The sequence below is a fragment of the Pseudoliparis swirei genome, chromosome 15 (genome assembly GCF_029220125.1).
Source record: "Pseudoliparis swirei isolate HS2019 ecotype Mariana Trench chromosome 15, NWPU_hadal_v1, whole genome shotgun sequence".
NCBI lineage: Eukaryota > Metazoa > Chordata > Actinopteri > Perciformes > Liparidae > Pseudoliparis > Pseudoliparis swirei.
In genome coordinates this window covers 16,995,206-17,010,744 of record NC_079402.1, presented here as the reverse complement: position 1 = coordinate 17,010,744, position 15,539 = coordinate 16,995,206, and the positions used below count along the sequence as shown (strand labels likewise).

Below are 15,539 nucleotides of genomic sequence, written 5' to 3'. Positions count from 1 at the left end.
TGCTTGTGTTTTTGACTATTTATTGTGACCTCAAGTAGAACAGCAACTTACTGCTGTAAACCAACTCCCATGACACATCCTCCTGGGAACTGAGGGAACATAGTGTCTTCCAACTTCTTATTTGTTGTGATTTTCTACCTATTTAGAGTTAAATAAACATCAAATAATTTTTATTTTTAATTTTTAATTTTACAGCAGGTCCACAGGACCATTTTCAAATGAGTAGAAGAAGAGATGAAGGAACCAACATGTCCACCACAGAGGACACACACGAATGGGCTGGGTCTCAGAAGGATGAAATAGAAAAAAACAGAAGACGTGTTGAAACTTACATGTTCTGCTTTGGTCGTCATAAAACGGACAAACATTGATCAAAAACGAGTTTCACCCGCTCTCGGCTGTGTGTCGGTTAATCCGACGATGTAGTGACACCCACTGGTTATTATTTAGACTAACAAAAGCATCAGACTGCATCCTGTAACAACAAAGTGTAAGTCTTTAACCTTAAACTATCGGATGACATTCAAAGAAAAAGGATTATTCATACAAAACACAGCTTTCATAACACTACTGTGATGACAGTTTCAAGAAAATTGTCATTATTTTTTTCGGCATCTTTGGGCGTAAACCACAAAAATAGCATTTTGAGGCTCTGTGTATAACAAAAGTATAACATCTGTCCATATTAATTACCCATTTTCCATATGTTTAAAGTTAAAATATGGAAACACTGCACTGATTTACAGTTTAAAAAATCAAATCGGGGTGGGGAGGTGTTAATATATCATTTTATACAAGATTTTATTGACCAATATATTTTTATAACTCCTGTAATTGCATTACAACATTTGCCTACTTTGCACATTTCTCTAGTGTAGTGAATTGTTTTCATCATGTCGGTGTAATTTACTGGAACGACTACAGAAAGGTGAAAAAAGACTATTCAATCATAACTAAAGAGCGTAACACTGTTTATCAACTTGTACATTGTTTATCAGTTGTCATTACTTTTTATTGGGAAATAAATAACGTCTAAATCTATTTTTCTTAATGTGTTACACTTTGATGTTTCACGGTGTCACACAGATCTGCTTCAAAAACTAAATAAGAGTCTATTATAAAACTGGCATGCGCTTTTAATAAGCGTTAAACGGAGATCGTCAGACCATCTGTCGGTGTATACAGTCGAGACATTGGCCATTCTAGCAGCACTACAGTGGGCGGAGGAGGTTCAGATAAGTAAGGTCATCATTTGTTCGGATTCCAGTTCAACATTATTGTCATTACAATCACTCACATCTAACAGCAGGCAGGACTTAATCAATAAAATACACGAAGCACTTTTCCATCTTAATCATATGGGTATTTTGGAAGCATTCATGTGGGTGCTGGCACATAGAGGGGTAAAGGGAAATGAAGCAGCAGACAAACTCGCAAAGCAAGCATTGGAATGTCAGAACAAGAAGGACATTTTATTGAGCAAATCAGAAGCTAAATCACTAATAAAAATATACATTATCAAGGAATGGCAGCACAGTTGGGAGGCAGGAGGCACAGGAAGACATCTGTATACTATTCAGAAGGATGTTAACAAGGGGAGGACAACAATATTTAGCACTAGAGAAGAAAACATATTGACTAGACTCAGGATTGGACATACAAAGCTAAACAAAACAATGCAATTAATGAAAAAACACCCAACCGGACTGTGCGAGGACTGCAAGACAGCAGAAACGGTGGATCATGTCATGTGGCATTGCCAGAAATTTAGAAACGAGCGAGGCAGGTTGAAGAGGAGGCTGGCAGTAGGAGGGGTGCAATTGAGGGATGCATTATCCTTGGGGGCAGGAAGGGTGCTGGAGTATCTGAAGGAGACAGGGTTGAATAAAAGAATTTAGGGCACTGAAGTTGACAGGGCTCCCTTCTTAGTTTAGTTTATTTTAATTTGATTTTGTTTTTTTGTTTTTTGAGGGGATAAAGTGCTTGATATTTCTAGTTCGCAAAGAAAGGCAGTAGGTGGCGGTAATGCACCAGTTTGGATGCCAGCCGCCTAAAAATAAAAAAGAAGAAGAAGCGTTTAATGGGAATGCCTTAAAACTACAATACCCATGAGGCACCTGGAATCACAACAAACGTGCCAATGCCAAACATTCCGCTCAATGAAACCGGCATCTTAATTCTCTCTACGACATGAGGTATCTAACGTTAAATTAAATATGTTTTACCTAGCGCTACGACTGTTAAATGTAATGTGTATTCTGAAATAGCGTTAGTATTTCAATCCCGGTTGAAACCGTTTATTTACCCTTGCCAGCTAACGCTAACGTTAGCTTGCGCACGGATGCTAACTCAGATTGCTAGCTGCCGTGAGCAAAACAAGCTAACATTAGTCAACCGTTAAACGTTCATTTCGTAACGTCTCATTTTGAGCCTCGGTGGCTTTAAAACGTCCCGAGTTCCGGACTCACGTTACCAAAGCCCGAGCTCATCCTCACTACCTGTTGACGTGTGGTTGATGTGTTGCATCCCATCTCAACTTTTATCAACAGTTCACTGTGTATTTTACCCAGCTGCGATGTCCCCTTATTGTACATGTTGGGCATGTGCAAGACTAAAGTTGGTGAGGACTAAATATGCACTACTTTATCTACTACGTCACTGTGTATGTGATCTAAAGGATGCAAAGATCATGCGTTTAAAAAAAGTGCACAGCAAGTAGTCTTTGATTTCTCTTTTTCACAAGCTTCCTCAGCCTCGATTTCTTTAAAAAAAAGTGAGAAGTTTAGTAATTCAGTGTGCAGCAAGCAAGCTCATTAGTCAGGTAAATCCTCTCCCAATACTCTGAGCGAAGGCCGAACCGTGGAGACACAGCACAGAGGGTAGTTGTTGTGTGATCCTCGATGCTCATCTCCAAATGTGTTATGCTTTGTGAGAGTCCTGTTTGTACGCAGATGGCAGACGCATACGAAATATGGATGCATTCACAAAGAGGTTGCTGTTTGGCACATCCTGTTTTTTCAGTGTGGAGTCGAGTTGTGATGTTAAATTATTGAGGATCTCACTCCTCGTGAATAATACAACTGAGGATGTTATCATCTTAAGGTCATGAATCTGTCTTTGCAATATTCACCAAATTCAAATTGGTTGAAAAGATGAAGTCGAGGAGGGAAGAAGAAGAAGAAGCATCATCATCATCATCATCTCTAGTGCATATGATGGGGCTTGATGTTTCTGCTCTTATAGCTGAGAGGACTGGTGATGAGGGGGCGATACACTGAGTCTATTCAGCTTCAGAGGCATAGCTTAGAGGGGAGACAGAGCATCATCTGTAAGGTGTGGGTGGAGCTTTGGACTTGGCTGTCTGCTCTCAGTTTATCGGTCAAATCAACTGGAGATTTTTCATCCGATTCAGCGATAGGTAGGATTTTTCTGTGTTTAATTGCACCGTATTCTCTGCATGGTGTGTGATGTTAGCTTGGAGGAATGTGCATGTCCTGTTTTTTTGTCTCCAGTCTCTGCTAAATGAGTAAAGGGGAAGTGACACTGAAAGGGGGAGGAATATAGACCAAACTTGTTCCGCTGGCAAGCGATGTCCTCCACCACTATTTCCCCTTTGTTTCCTCCATTGAAGCCTGTAGAATGTTAATTGGCACTGTGTTGGGGTTTCATTTCAAATAGCAAGTTATTCTTACACAAGGCAATAGCGGAGAACATGTGGCCTGCTTATCGCTAGGGATGGGTGGCAATTCTTTTATTTTCTTCACAGCCTTTTAAAACAATTGTATTTGATTATTATCAATGAGTCTATTTTTTTCATTTCAATTCTTGAATATAATAATGCAAATCCCCAGTTCCCAACATTTTAGAAGTCTTAAAATTCATTGTTTTTGTGATCAACAGTTCAAAATCCATCAATATCAAATGAACAAAGAAACAAAACTGTGAAAACGAGCCGTAAGGTTACAGCTGAGGTGTTAAAACCAGGGAATGAATACATAAAAAAAATAATGAAATGGTGAATTTACTATAACAGCTGATATTTCCTCTCAATTCTCCTGATTAAACATTGATTAAGAGATTATTTCTGTCAAACTCTCCTCTCTCTTAAAGGTGTTATTACCTGTAGCCAGCTATGGCCCCGGGGGATATGGTGCAAGACCACGCCAAGCAGCTGAAGCCCAAGGACAAGCGGCCCGTAAGCAAGACATCGAAAGCAGATTGCGAGCCCGATGGGTCCTTCGTCTTTGAGGCGCATGAGGCGTGGAAGGACTTCCATAACTCCCTCCGGCATTTCTATGAAGTAGGAGAGCTCTGTGACGTCACTCTGAAGGTAGGTCACTCTATCCGGACTCAAGACACAGATCTGTTTGTCTTCCATTCATATTTCAGCCTATCTTTGTTTATGTTTTCTGCGCAATCAGGTTTACGGTTGTGATTTATTGAAGAGACTTTAATTAATCAACACTAATTTTAGTTGTTTCAATAGCTGCTGTAATCACAGTAATGTGTGTGAGCAGTCATATTAACTAAACGGTGAGATTATTAATGCTGTATACAGGTGTGCCTTGTTTCTTTCAATGTTTTTCTTTATTCTGTAGGTTGGCAGTAGGTTGATACCGTGCCACAAGCTGGTGCTGGCTTGTGTTATCCCTTACTTCAGGTATGTGACATGTTTTTATGTTTTGTTTTATTTACTGCATCTATAACTGCAATCTTCACGACAACACAGACTGAGATCTTGTTTCTCTTACTAGTGGACATCCAGTCTGCTCAATGGTTCAAGTCAGCAATTCTGGAGAAAGATTATTGATGTTTGAACTCGACACCCAAACAAACCCCCCCCTCCCTCCTCCAGATTTACCATTCCTCTGCCTCTCTTTGTGTCTGTCCATGGCCCTTTCCCCATCCTGTGCATCAGCATCAGCATGAGCATGAACACCCCCTATCGCTAAAAGGTTGTCATAGTTTCGTGTGGCTCAGTCCAAGCCAGTTTGTTAGTTTCACACCAAAAATAAGCAATAATAATAGCAGACAATCTCCTTTTTAAAAATAGTAATAAACTCAAATGTGATGATTTTGAAAGACCTAATGGATGGTCATCGGGTAATGTGTCAACACACGTATCGTCTATGTGGCTATTTCTTCCTCAGGGCCATGTTCCTCTCGGAGATGTCCGAGGCGAAGCAGGACCTAATAGAGATCAAAGACTTTGATGGGGATGCCATCCAGGACCTGGTGCACTTTGCCTACTCCTCCAAGCTCACATTAACTGTGGACAACGTCCAGCCGCTGCTGTACGCTGCCTGCATCCTCCAGGTAAAGAAATGCATATTATTTGACATGAACTTCGGGGTTCTGCATTTTCAAGGAAAGATTAAGTGTGATCAGGCTTGAATCCTTATTTTTTTGCAATTAAAGAAGAAATAACATTTATATTATGGAATAGATCGTCTGTAAAAAATTTAGTTTTTAATATTGACTTTATTCCTGCTTGAATCTATTAGGTGGAGTTGGTAGCGAGAGCCTGTTGCGAGTACATGAAGGCCCACTTTCACCCCACCAACTGCCTGGCAGTACGTACCTTCGCTGAGAGCCACAATCGGGTGGACCTGATGGACATGGCCGACCGCTATGCCTGCGAACACTTCACCGAAGTAGTGGACTGTGAGGACTTTATTTGCGTGTCTCCACAGCACCTGCGCACGTTGTTGTCCTCCAGCGAGCTCAATATCCACTCAGAGACGCAGGTGTACAATGCAGCAGTGAAATGGCTGAAGGCGAACCCGCAGCAGCACGAGGCCTGGCTGGACCAGATCATGTCTGAGGTGAGAGGGTTCAAGGCTTTAAGGGTATCTCAGCGTGTGGATTGGTTTAACTTTAACTAAATGAATGTTGCATCTTCCAGATTTCAAACGCTTTTGTGTTCATATATGTACCTCCCGACTTTACGACCTAGTTTCATGAATGCCCGAAGCTATAGCTACATCACTGTGTAAAATGAGTGTTACATATGTGTTCACAGCCTCATGTGATCCCTTTAACAACCACAATACAACGTGCATGCCGGTCTTCCTCCAGGTGCGCCTGCCCCTGCTCCCCGTAGAGTTCCTGACTGGATCAGTGGCGAAGGACGAGATGATCAAAGGTAACCTGAGTTGTCGCGACCTGATGGACGAAGCCAGGAACTACCACCTGCACCTCAGCAACAAGGTGGTGCTGGACTTTGAGTATTCAGTTCGCACCATACCCCGTAAACAAACTGCAGGTATTATATGGTGGCGTTTAGTTTTGAACATGTAAGCACTGATTTTATGGCTTTTTATTTTTTTATTGCTACAGGCATGAAATGCAATGTGTTCATGTTTTGTAGCAGCTACTAATGACATAATCAGATTTAATCAAATATAATAGCTTCTCATTTGCAAGAAGGTGGTCACATGTTGCATTGTGTGTGCGTAAAGTATGATGTGTGTTCTCCCACCGAGCCAACGCTTTTGTTCTCCAGGGGTTTTGTTCTGTGTGGGGGGCCGGGGGGGTTCTGGTGACCCGTTCCGCAGCATCGAGTGTTACTCCATCACGAAGAACAGTTGGTTCTTTGGTCCTGAAATGAACAGCAGGCGGCGTCATGTGGGTGTCATCTCTGTCGGAGGTAAGACGGGTTACTGGTGTCCATACAATGACGCTCCAGAAAGCACAAGAGGTGGCCGCATAGAGACTCACATTCATACCTGTTTGATGTTGGTTTCCGTAGGCAAGGTTTACGCGGTTGGGGGCCATGATGGCAACGAACACTTGGGCAACATGGAGATGTTTGACCCCCTCACCAACAAGTGGATGATGAAAGCCTCTATGAACACCAAGAGGTACACAGACGCTACACAAGGCTGAATGTGACACGGGGTGCTCCTTAAAACTAGAACTACTTAACCTCTAGATTCAAATCCACGAAGCTGGACAAAGCAATTTAAATGATGTAATGTAATGAGGACACTCACAGCTTAGTCATCATTCATATCTTTTTTCCACTTTAGTCTTGGAGTTTAATGTAGATAATTCCTATTGTCTTATAGAATAGAATGAAATAACTGTTTATTTCGACACTATTTATTGACTGTAGTTGGGGTATTTGGTAAATAGCTTTGAGCTGTGTATGTTTCTCAGGAGAGGTATAGCCCTGGCAGCTCTTGGTGGTCCGATCTATGCCATCGGAGGTCTGGATGACAACTCCTGCTTCAACGATGTTGAGCGCTACGACATCGAGAGTGACTGCTGGAGCGCCGTGGCTCCGATGAACACTCCCAGAGGAGGGGTGGGCTCTGTGTCGCTGGGGGTAAGACTTCAAAACGAAGGTCCGTCAATTGTGAGCGATGTGCGACGTCTCTTCCGGGCTTCACCGCTCTGCTTTATACCGTCTCCTCGGCAGAGTTTTGTGTACGCGGTGGGAGGCAACGACGGCGTGGCGTCCCTGTCCAGCGTGGAGCGGTTCAACCCACACCTCAACAAGTGGACGGAGATCAACGAGATGGGCCAGCGGCGGGCCGGCAATGGAGTCAGCAAACTCAACGGCTGCCTCTATGTCGTGGGTGAGAGGAAGACGTGAATGAATCCCAATCACCTGGAATACTCTTCAGATCTGATCACTTAGGGTGCCAGATTCTGTTGGTACCGTATACCGGTGTTTACAAGCTGTATTTCTACCACATCTGTGACTGGAACTATTCATTTTGACCCCTGGGTCACATGACTCCTCCACACGACAAACGGGTGAATCAGGAAAGACGAAAGTTCATGTTTTGTAAAGCCGTCTAGGAACTGATTAACAGCGTGAGTATGATATTTTTTATTGTACCACTTGAATTTGAAGTCGTTCAAGGTTTATTCAAACTGGGCCTTCTGCCTGGTCAGGAGTCGTGGCTTCGTACAGACACATGAACTCCTCTTCTCTCGTGCCGGCTCCATTAGCACCGACGACTGTTATTGTTTGCTCAGTTGCACGTGACCTTAATATTTCACGTGAAGTAAAATCGTACATGCCAGTTTCCTGTATCGACCTTCATCTTCTTTTTCTCACAAAACCACTACCATACATTTGTTGTCCTTTCTCTAATTTTTTCCCGAAAGGCGGCTTCGATGACAATTCCCCCCTGAGCTCCGTGGAGCGCTTTGACCCACGGCTGCACCGCTGGGAGTACGTGTCCGAGCTGACCACCCCGCGCGGGGGAGTCGGGGTGGCCACCGTCATGGGGAGAGTGTTCGCAGTCGGGGGTCACAATGGGAACATCTACCTGAACACGGTGGAGGCTTTTGAGCCTCGAATGAACAGGTGAGGAGGCGAGGAGGTGAGCAGGCGAGGAGGTGAGGACTATGCGTTGTGGCATTTGAGAGGATCAAATATCCCAAATAAACCAACAGGTTACATGTAGGTGGTTCAGCGTGTCCACTCATTCAAGAGCAGAGGTTAACGCCACCTTGCATTAGGTCCTTGTTTATATATATATTATAATCTCCCTTGACTACTGGAATATTATATATATATAGTTATATATATGGAATATTATATATAAATATATATACATATAAATATCTCCCTTGACTACTGGAATATTATATATATATATGGAATATTTTATATATATATATATATATAAATAGTCTCTATAGAAAATAACTTGAATAAACATTCACCTGTTGGCAATTCATTACTCAATCAGAAACGAACCCAACAGTATGCTCACTGCACATTAGAACAGAGTTAAAGGCACACATCAGATATTCAGGTCAAAGGTCGCTGGCTTCTCATTTTCAGAGGAAATCTGAATTTGTTTGACTAGAACTTTACGATACAGAAACGGGGCTCAACCTCCTTACACTGCTCTAATTCAATCTGTTTTAATTCTGCAGATAAGGACTCCAATGTATTCTCACCGTGTTGTTTAGGACTGTTCGACAGCAGTCGTGTTATTCTCACCGTGTTGCGCTTGTCGGCCGCTCAGGTGGGAGCTGGTGGGCTCGGTGTCTCACTGCCGCGCCGGAGCCGGAGTCGCCGTCTGCTCGTCTCACGTCAGCCAAATCCGGGACGTCGGCCAGGGCTCCAGCAACGTGGCCAACTGCATGTGACCCCGCCCGCCCCACTGGTTACCAGGTGACCGACGAGCCACCAAGTCACCGCCACAAGCACACGACCCGAAGCGCACACACACACACACACACACGCACGGCGGCGGAGGGATGTGGCCGCTCAATACCGCCACTTGTCTGAACATCAGCCGTGGTCCGCTTTTGGCTGATATTCAGTTTGCACACAGTGATGGAGTAATATTAGTGAGCTTCTACTGACTTTAAGTGCACAACGGACACGTGTAACGTCTTCTCTGACACATTCGAGACATTTCTCTTGACTTCTGCTGGCGTGTTTTTTGCAATCGGTGAGTTTAAGAAAGAAGAAATGTACACTTCTAATGATCCCTGTGGGGAAATTCTTCTCTTGGTTATTAAGGAGCAGAGGGCTGCAGTCAGGGAGGTTTAGTGTCTTGCTCAAGGACACTTCAACATGAAACTAATGGGCAGAGCGGGAATCAAACCGGGGACCACTCGTCCCCACGAGCTGCAGCCAACACAGACGTTTTTCTACTGTATTTTCTTTTGTTTGACTCCTTGACATCATTTTTGACTTTTTCTATGGCAAAATAGTCACCGAGCCTCTTGGTATTTGATACTACCGTCTCAGGAATGAGAGGTTGGTTTTGGTTCAGAACTACGGAGACGATGAACTACTGCACATTATGAATGTGGCCTGTATCCAGTCGGCCAGTAAGATAACGGTCCACTTCTCCTCTTTAAGACTTCTCTGGTTTACTCGTTGGTTCTGCCACAGATGTGAAACACAATCAGTAGATTAATCACATTAAGTTGTGAAATAGTTCTCATCAGTCAGTCTGAAATGCAATGTTAGGATGACGAGCACATTTCTACGAGTTCTGTGATCTTAAATCGAGCAGTTAGACTTTTTAAATGTGCGTTTCAGGATTTTTCTACGAGCCACTCCAACTGCTGAAAGAAGTACCAAGTCATAAAGCAGCCGTTTGAGCTGTGCTTTGCCTGTAATTGTGTTTGAACAATCATGTAGTGCTAATTGGGAAAAGTCCTGGGAGGCGACGGGTTCAAGGAATCTCACTTGAGTGCCAAACAGCCGCTCTCTGAAGCTGTCGATGCAAATCTGTCTTCAGCCGGACGTCGCCGTGGACAACGGCGTGACGACTTTAATGCACAATGCATAATGGGTCGAGGACCGACCGGAGCAATACGGAGCGCCTCGCGAGCTCTTTTTTCAGTTTTATTTGTACAGAGACGCATTCAAACTGACAGGGACGGATATTCAAATTGAAGATTTGTGTTTGACGATAGCTGGACTGTCAGAAATCCTGATCCGACGCATATGAGATGCAGCTGAGGGTTTTCCTCTGCAGATGGTTGCGTTATATTTTAATATATGGATATTTTGTATAATAACATAGGTGTATCTTTGGTATTATCCTCCACTACACTTATCGAATCCATTGCCGTGCACTATTTTCCTAGAATAGATGTGAAGTCTGAGTATATTTTTGTCCTAAATGGAAAATGTCACGTTAAGTAAGTTTTTTTTAAAGATGTTTATTTAACACTCTTGCCTATCTCCGCCATTTCTATGAAAGATTTAATAATTTTATGGCAAGTGGATTTTTTCTCAGAATAAGAGCGCTGACTTTAATACAGAAATGCTATATACGGTTATAATAAAAAATGAACATATTATTGGACCATCTGTGTACTGGCAATCATAATTCTGGTGCTTATTATTAACCCGGTACATCATTTTTACACCAAAACTGGAATCTAACTTGTTTCCAGAAGGAGCCAGAAACTTATTTTCTATGTCTTTTGTAAATTTGACTGTACTTTGTTCTTTCTCCTGCTGACTGCTTCCATCCTGTGCGTTTTGGTTTACCTGGTGTTGGTATGAATTGGTACAATAAAGTTATGTGTCAAGTTTAACGATGGGATTTCTTTATTTTTTTCCCCTCCAAATGTTTTGCCTTTTGTCCGGACTCGGAAAAAGTAAAGTTTGTTGTAGTTCTCTCGCTCCTGTTATGAGATGTCACGGTCAACATGGACCTCACACTGTGTGGTGGCATTTATATTCTCAATTATAGAAATATACAAGTATATCCAGAAGGCATCCGGGGAGTCTGACGAGTCCGCTGAGCAATATAACGTGGAAATGAGAATTTAATGTTGTTTATTGTTTTGTAACATCCTGTCAAAACCCAGTTAAAAAGTAACAGTGCGAGGCAGTATGTTTGGTAGTATAACGTTTACGGCGTGGTTAACACCGTCTGCTGGACTTTGTGGTTTCACTGTGTCGAATGTGATGCGCACACAAAACCATCAACACGTCTTTAAGGTTTTTATAGACTGAAGCTCCTGTTGCGCAACACATTGTATGTGTTTGTATTATTGTAATTGATGTGTACTGATGGCGCCGCGGACGGCCGCCTCGGTGTGTTGGTGCGCGATGTTTTTTGTTGTTTTCGTTTTAAATACTGTTTTCTGCTGTGATTCCCAGAGCTCTTTCACCAGAGAAGAGCTCATGAACATCAGGGGAACAACTCCAGCGGATTTATTTCCAACGTTTTTAACTTCTGTGGAGTTACTGGACATTCTTGTAAAAGGTGTGCTCACCTTCGCCCACGCGGTGAGACGCCGGCGGAGAGGAACGCTCAGGGCGCTTATGCGGCTACGGAAACGGGGATCTCGTACAGCGCTGCCGGGCATATTTCTCTCCAACGTCCGCTCACTGTGCAACAAACTGGACGAACTCCAGCTGCTGGTGGGGAGAGACAGAGACTTCTCCTCATCCTCCGTCCTGTGCTTTACGGAATCATGGCTTAGTGGATCGATACCAGATTCTGCGCTCCAGCTCGCTGGCTTCCAGCTGTTCCGAGCGGACCGGGACACGGAGCTCTCCGGAAAAGCAAAGGGTGGAGGAATCTGCTTTTACCTCAACAACGGCTGGTGCAACGACGTAACGGTGATCCTACAGCACTGTTCGCCGGACCTGGAATCTTTTATCATTCACTGCAAACCCTTCTACTCCCCACGTGAGTTCGCTTCATTCATCCTGGCGGAGTTTACATGCCGCTGCAGGGAACGTGCACGAGGCACAGCGGACCCTCGCCGAACAGATACGGTGTGTGGGCGGACCTTCCCGGACTCTTTAGTTATTGTACTCGGGATTTTAACAAAGGAAACCTCAGCCACGAACTCCTAAATATAGACAGTTAATTAAATGCCCTACCAGAGAGAAGAGCATTCTGGACCACTGCTACACAACAATCAGCAGGGCCTATCACGCCGTCACTCGAGCTGCACTGGGAAACTCTGACCACGTCATGGTTCATCTGATTCCCTCATACAGGCAGAGACTAAAGCTCTGCAAACCTGTGGTGAGGAAGTTCAAGAAGTGGACCAGTGAGGCTCTGGAGGATCTACGGGCGTGCTTGGACTGTACTGACTGGGATGTCTTCAGGACTGCTACCAACAGCCTGGATGAGTACACAGAGGCTGTAACTTCCTACATCAGCTTCTGTGAGGACAGCTGTATTCCATCCAGCTCCAGGGTGAGTTATAACAACGACAAACCCTGGTTCACAGCGGAGCTCAGGAAGCTAAGACTGCAGAAGGACCAGGCATTCAGGAGTGGGGACAAGGACCTGTACACAGAGTCCAAATACAGGTTTAGCAAGGCGGTGAGAGATGCTAAACGACTGTACTCTGAGAAACTGCAACAGCAGCTCTCAGCAAACGACTCTGCTTCTGTCTGGAGAGGGCTCAGGCAGATCACCAACTACAAGCCCAAATCACCCCACTCCATGAACAATGTGCTTCTGGCAGACAGGCTAAATGAGTTCTACTGCCGCTTTGAAAGACAATGGAGCAGTCCTGAGACCATCCCCACAGCCCCATCAACAAGCCACAGACCATCAGCCCACCCTCCCCAGCCCATCAGGGCTCACACCTCTGGAGCACCCTCCATCAACTCAGCGACGACCCTCGTCATCCTGGAGAGAGACGTCAACAGGCTGTTCAAAAGCAGAACCCCGCAAAGCAGCGGGCCCGGACTCCGTCTCCCCTCCACCCTGAAGCACTGTGCTGACCAGCTGTCTCCGGTGTTCACCGACATCTTCAACACCTCCTGGAGACATGCCACGTTCCAGCCTGCTTCAAGGCCTCCACCATCATCCCGTCCCAAAAACCCAAGATCACAGGACTCAATGACTACAGGCCCGTCGCCTGACCTCTGTGGTCATGAAGTCCTTTGAACGCTGGTCCTGTCACACCTCAAGACCATCACCGACCCACTCCTGGACCCCCTGCAGTTCGCCTACAGAGCCAACAGGTCTGCAGACGATGCAGTCAACATGGCCCTTCACTACATCCTCCAGCATCTGGACTCCCAGGAACCTCGCCAGGATCCTGTTTGTGGACTTCAGCTCTGCTTTCAATACAATCATCCCGTCCCTGCTGCAGGACAAGCTCTCCCAGCTGCACGTGCCCGACTCCACCTGCAGGTGGATCACAGACTTCCTGACCGACAGGAAGCAGCACGTGAGGCTGGGGAAACACGTCTCAGGCTCCCGGATCACCAGCACGGGTTCCCCAAGGCTGTGTTCTTTCCCTCTGCTGTTCTCCCTGTACACCAACAGCTGCACCTCCAGTCACCAGTCCGTCAAGCTCCTAAAGTTCATGGATGACACCACCCTCATTGGACTCATCTCTGGTGGGACGAGACCGCCTACAGGTGGGAGACTGACCACCTGGTGACCTGGTGCAGCCAGAACAACCTGGAGCTCAACGCTCTAAAGACAGTGGAGATGGTTGTGGATTTCAGGAGGAATGCAGCCCCACCCGCCCCTCTCATCCTGTGTGACTCCCCGTCGACGCTGTGGAGTCCTACCGCTTCCTGGGCTCCATCATCTCCCAGGACCTCAAGTGGGAGCTGAACATCGGCTCCATCACCAAGAAGGCCCAGCAGAGGATGTTCTTCCTGAGGCAGCTGAGGAAATTCAACCTGCCAGGGAGAATGATGGTACAATTCTACACGGCTATCGTTGAGTCCATCATCTGCTCCTCCATCACCGTCTGGCACCCTGCAGCCACAGCCAAAGACAAGCGCAGGCTGCAGAGCATCATCCGCTCGGCCGAGAGGGTTATCGGCTGCAATCTGCCTTACCTCCAGGTCCTGTTCACTTCCAGGTCACTGAAGCGGGCCCGAAAGATTGTCGCTGACCCCTCCCACCCTGGACACTCCTGTTCGAGTCCCTCCCCTCGGGGAGGAGGCTGCGGTCCATCATGACCAAGACCACCCGCCACACCAAAAGCTTTTTCCCGACGGCGGTCGGGCTCATCAATGGACCCCGGGACTGACTGACTGTCACCCCCAGGACTACCACCTCTTCTTCCACCTTCCTCTCTCCTCCTTCTTCCCCCTCCTCTTCCTCCTCCTCCTCCTCCTCTCTCCTTCTTCTTCCCTCCTCCACACACGTCACTTTAACATGCACTTTAACTAAAACACACCACTTGAAGCACACACCCAAACACTTCACATTATTTGTTGTCTTTCTGTCGTGTTGATTGTTGTTTGTTTGTCATGTCCAAAATGTTGCACCTTCCACCAAAAAAAATTCCTCGTTTGTTTGTGAAAACATTCCTGGCAATAAAACTGTTTCTGATTCTGATTCTGATACTGTGTGTACCTCTTTGACAGAATTTCTACCATTTTCAAGGTGTGTTATTTCAGGTATTTGAGAGAAAGGAGAACGCAAATGAGCCGATACACATGGTATACAATAAAATGCCAGAATTATCCGAAAAGAAAAGGACATGTTTGTTAAAAGCAGTCGTGACATTAAAACATTTACAACAACATGCAGGAGCAAAAAGATATAATAATCTGTTCAATCATCTTAAATCCTTTCCTGGAAATCAGACACTTTTTTCTTCTTTAATTCGGCAGTGATGGAAGCGCTTTAATTATTATATTTTATATATATATATATATAGTCTCCCTTGACTCCTGGAATATTATATTTATGTATGGAATATATATATATATGTCTTCCTTGACTACTGGAATATTAGATATATATATATTCGATCGAGTGCATTGAGTTCTTGTTTACTTGTTTGCTTGTTGACCAGCTGGTTAAACTGTAGTTCTGATGAGTGAACATCATAGGATGTAGAAACCTATAGAGTCACAGTGTCCAGATTTAACTTTTACAGTTGTTTTTAACTTAAAGGAGATGTTGGAGTCACATGCAACACGACACACATTGTGTCCATCCTTTTAATCTCTGGTTTAGGTACATTTTTATTTATAAAACACACTCAGTCAATTGATTAAAATACATTGAGAAGAAACTACATTATTTATCTTCTTAACCTTCGGAAGCATGTCCATTTTCTTTTCTCAAATCCACGTTTATTATTCTTAATTG

At 44.7% G+C, this 15,539-nt stretch overlaps 1 protein-coding gene across 2 annotated transcripts; it reads left to right on the top strand.

Moving 5' to 3' along the window:
• The first annotated feature begins 2,142 nt into the window (after positions 1–2,142).
• Positions 2,143–11,034, top strand: klhl8 (kelch-like family member 8). 2 transcript variants are annotated; one of them, XM_056433095.1, is made up of 13 exons: positions 2,143–2,195; positions 4,111–4,330; positions 4,599–4,660; positions 5,151–5,316; positions 5,505–5,573; positions 5,694–5,825; positions 6,079–6,265; positions 6,506–6,649; positions 6,752–6,863; positions 7,162–7,330; positions 7,424–7,583; positions 8,122–8,323; positions 8,994–11,034. In XM_056433095.1, exons 2-13 carry the CDS (start codon positions 4,133–4,135, stop codon positions 9,115–9,117), a joined length of 1,725 nt encoding a protein of 574 aa, XP_056289070.1. In that variant the 5' UTR covers positions 2,143–2,195; positions 4,111–4,132; the 3' UTR covers positions 9,118–11,034. The 2 variants fall into 2 exon arrangements, with proteins under 2 accessions (XP_056289070.1, XP_056289069.1); XM_056433094.1 differs by having other exon boundaries at positions 5,505–5,825.
• The last annotated feature ends 4,505 nt before the right edge of the window (positions 11,035–15,539 follow it).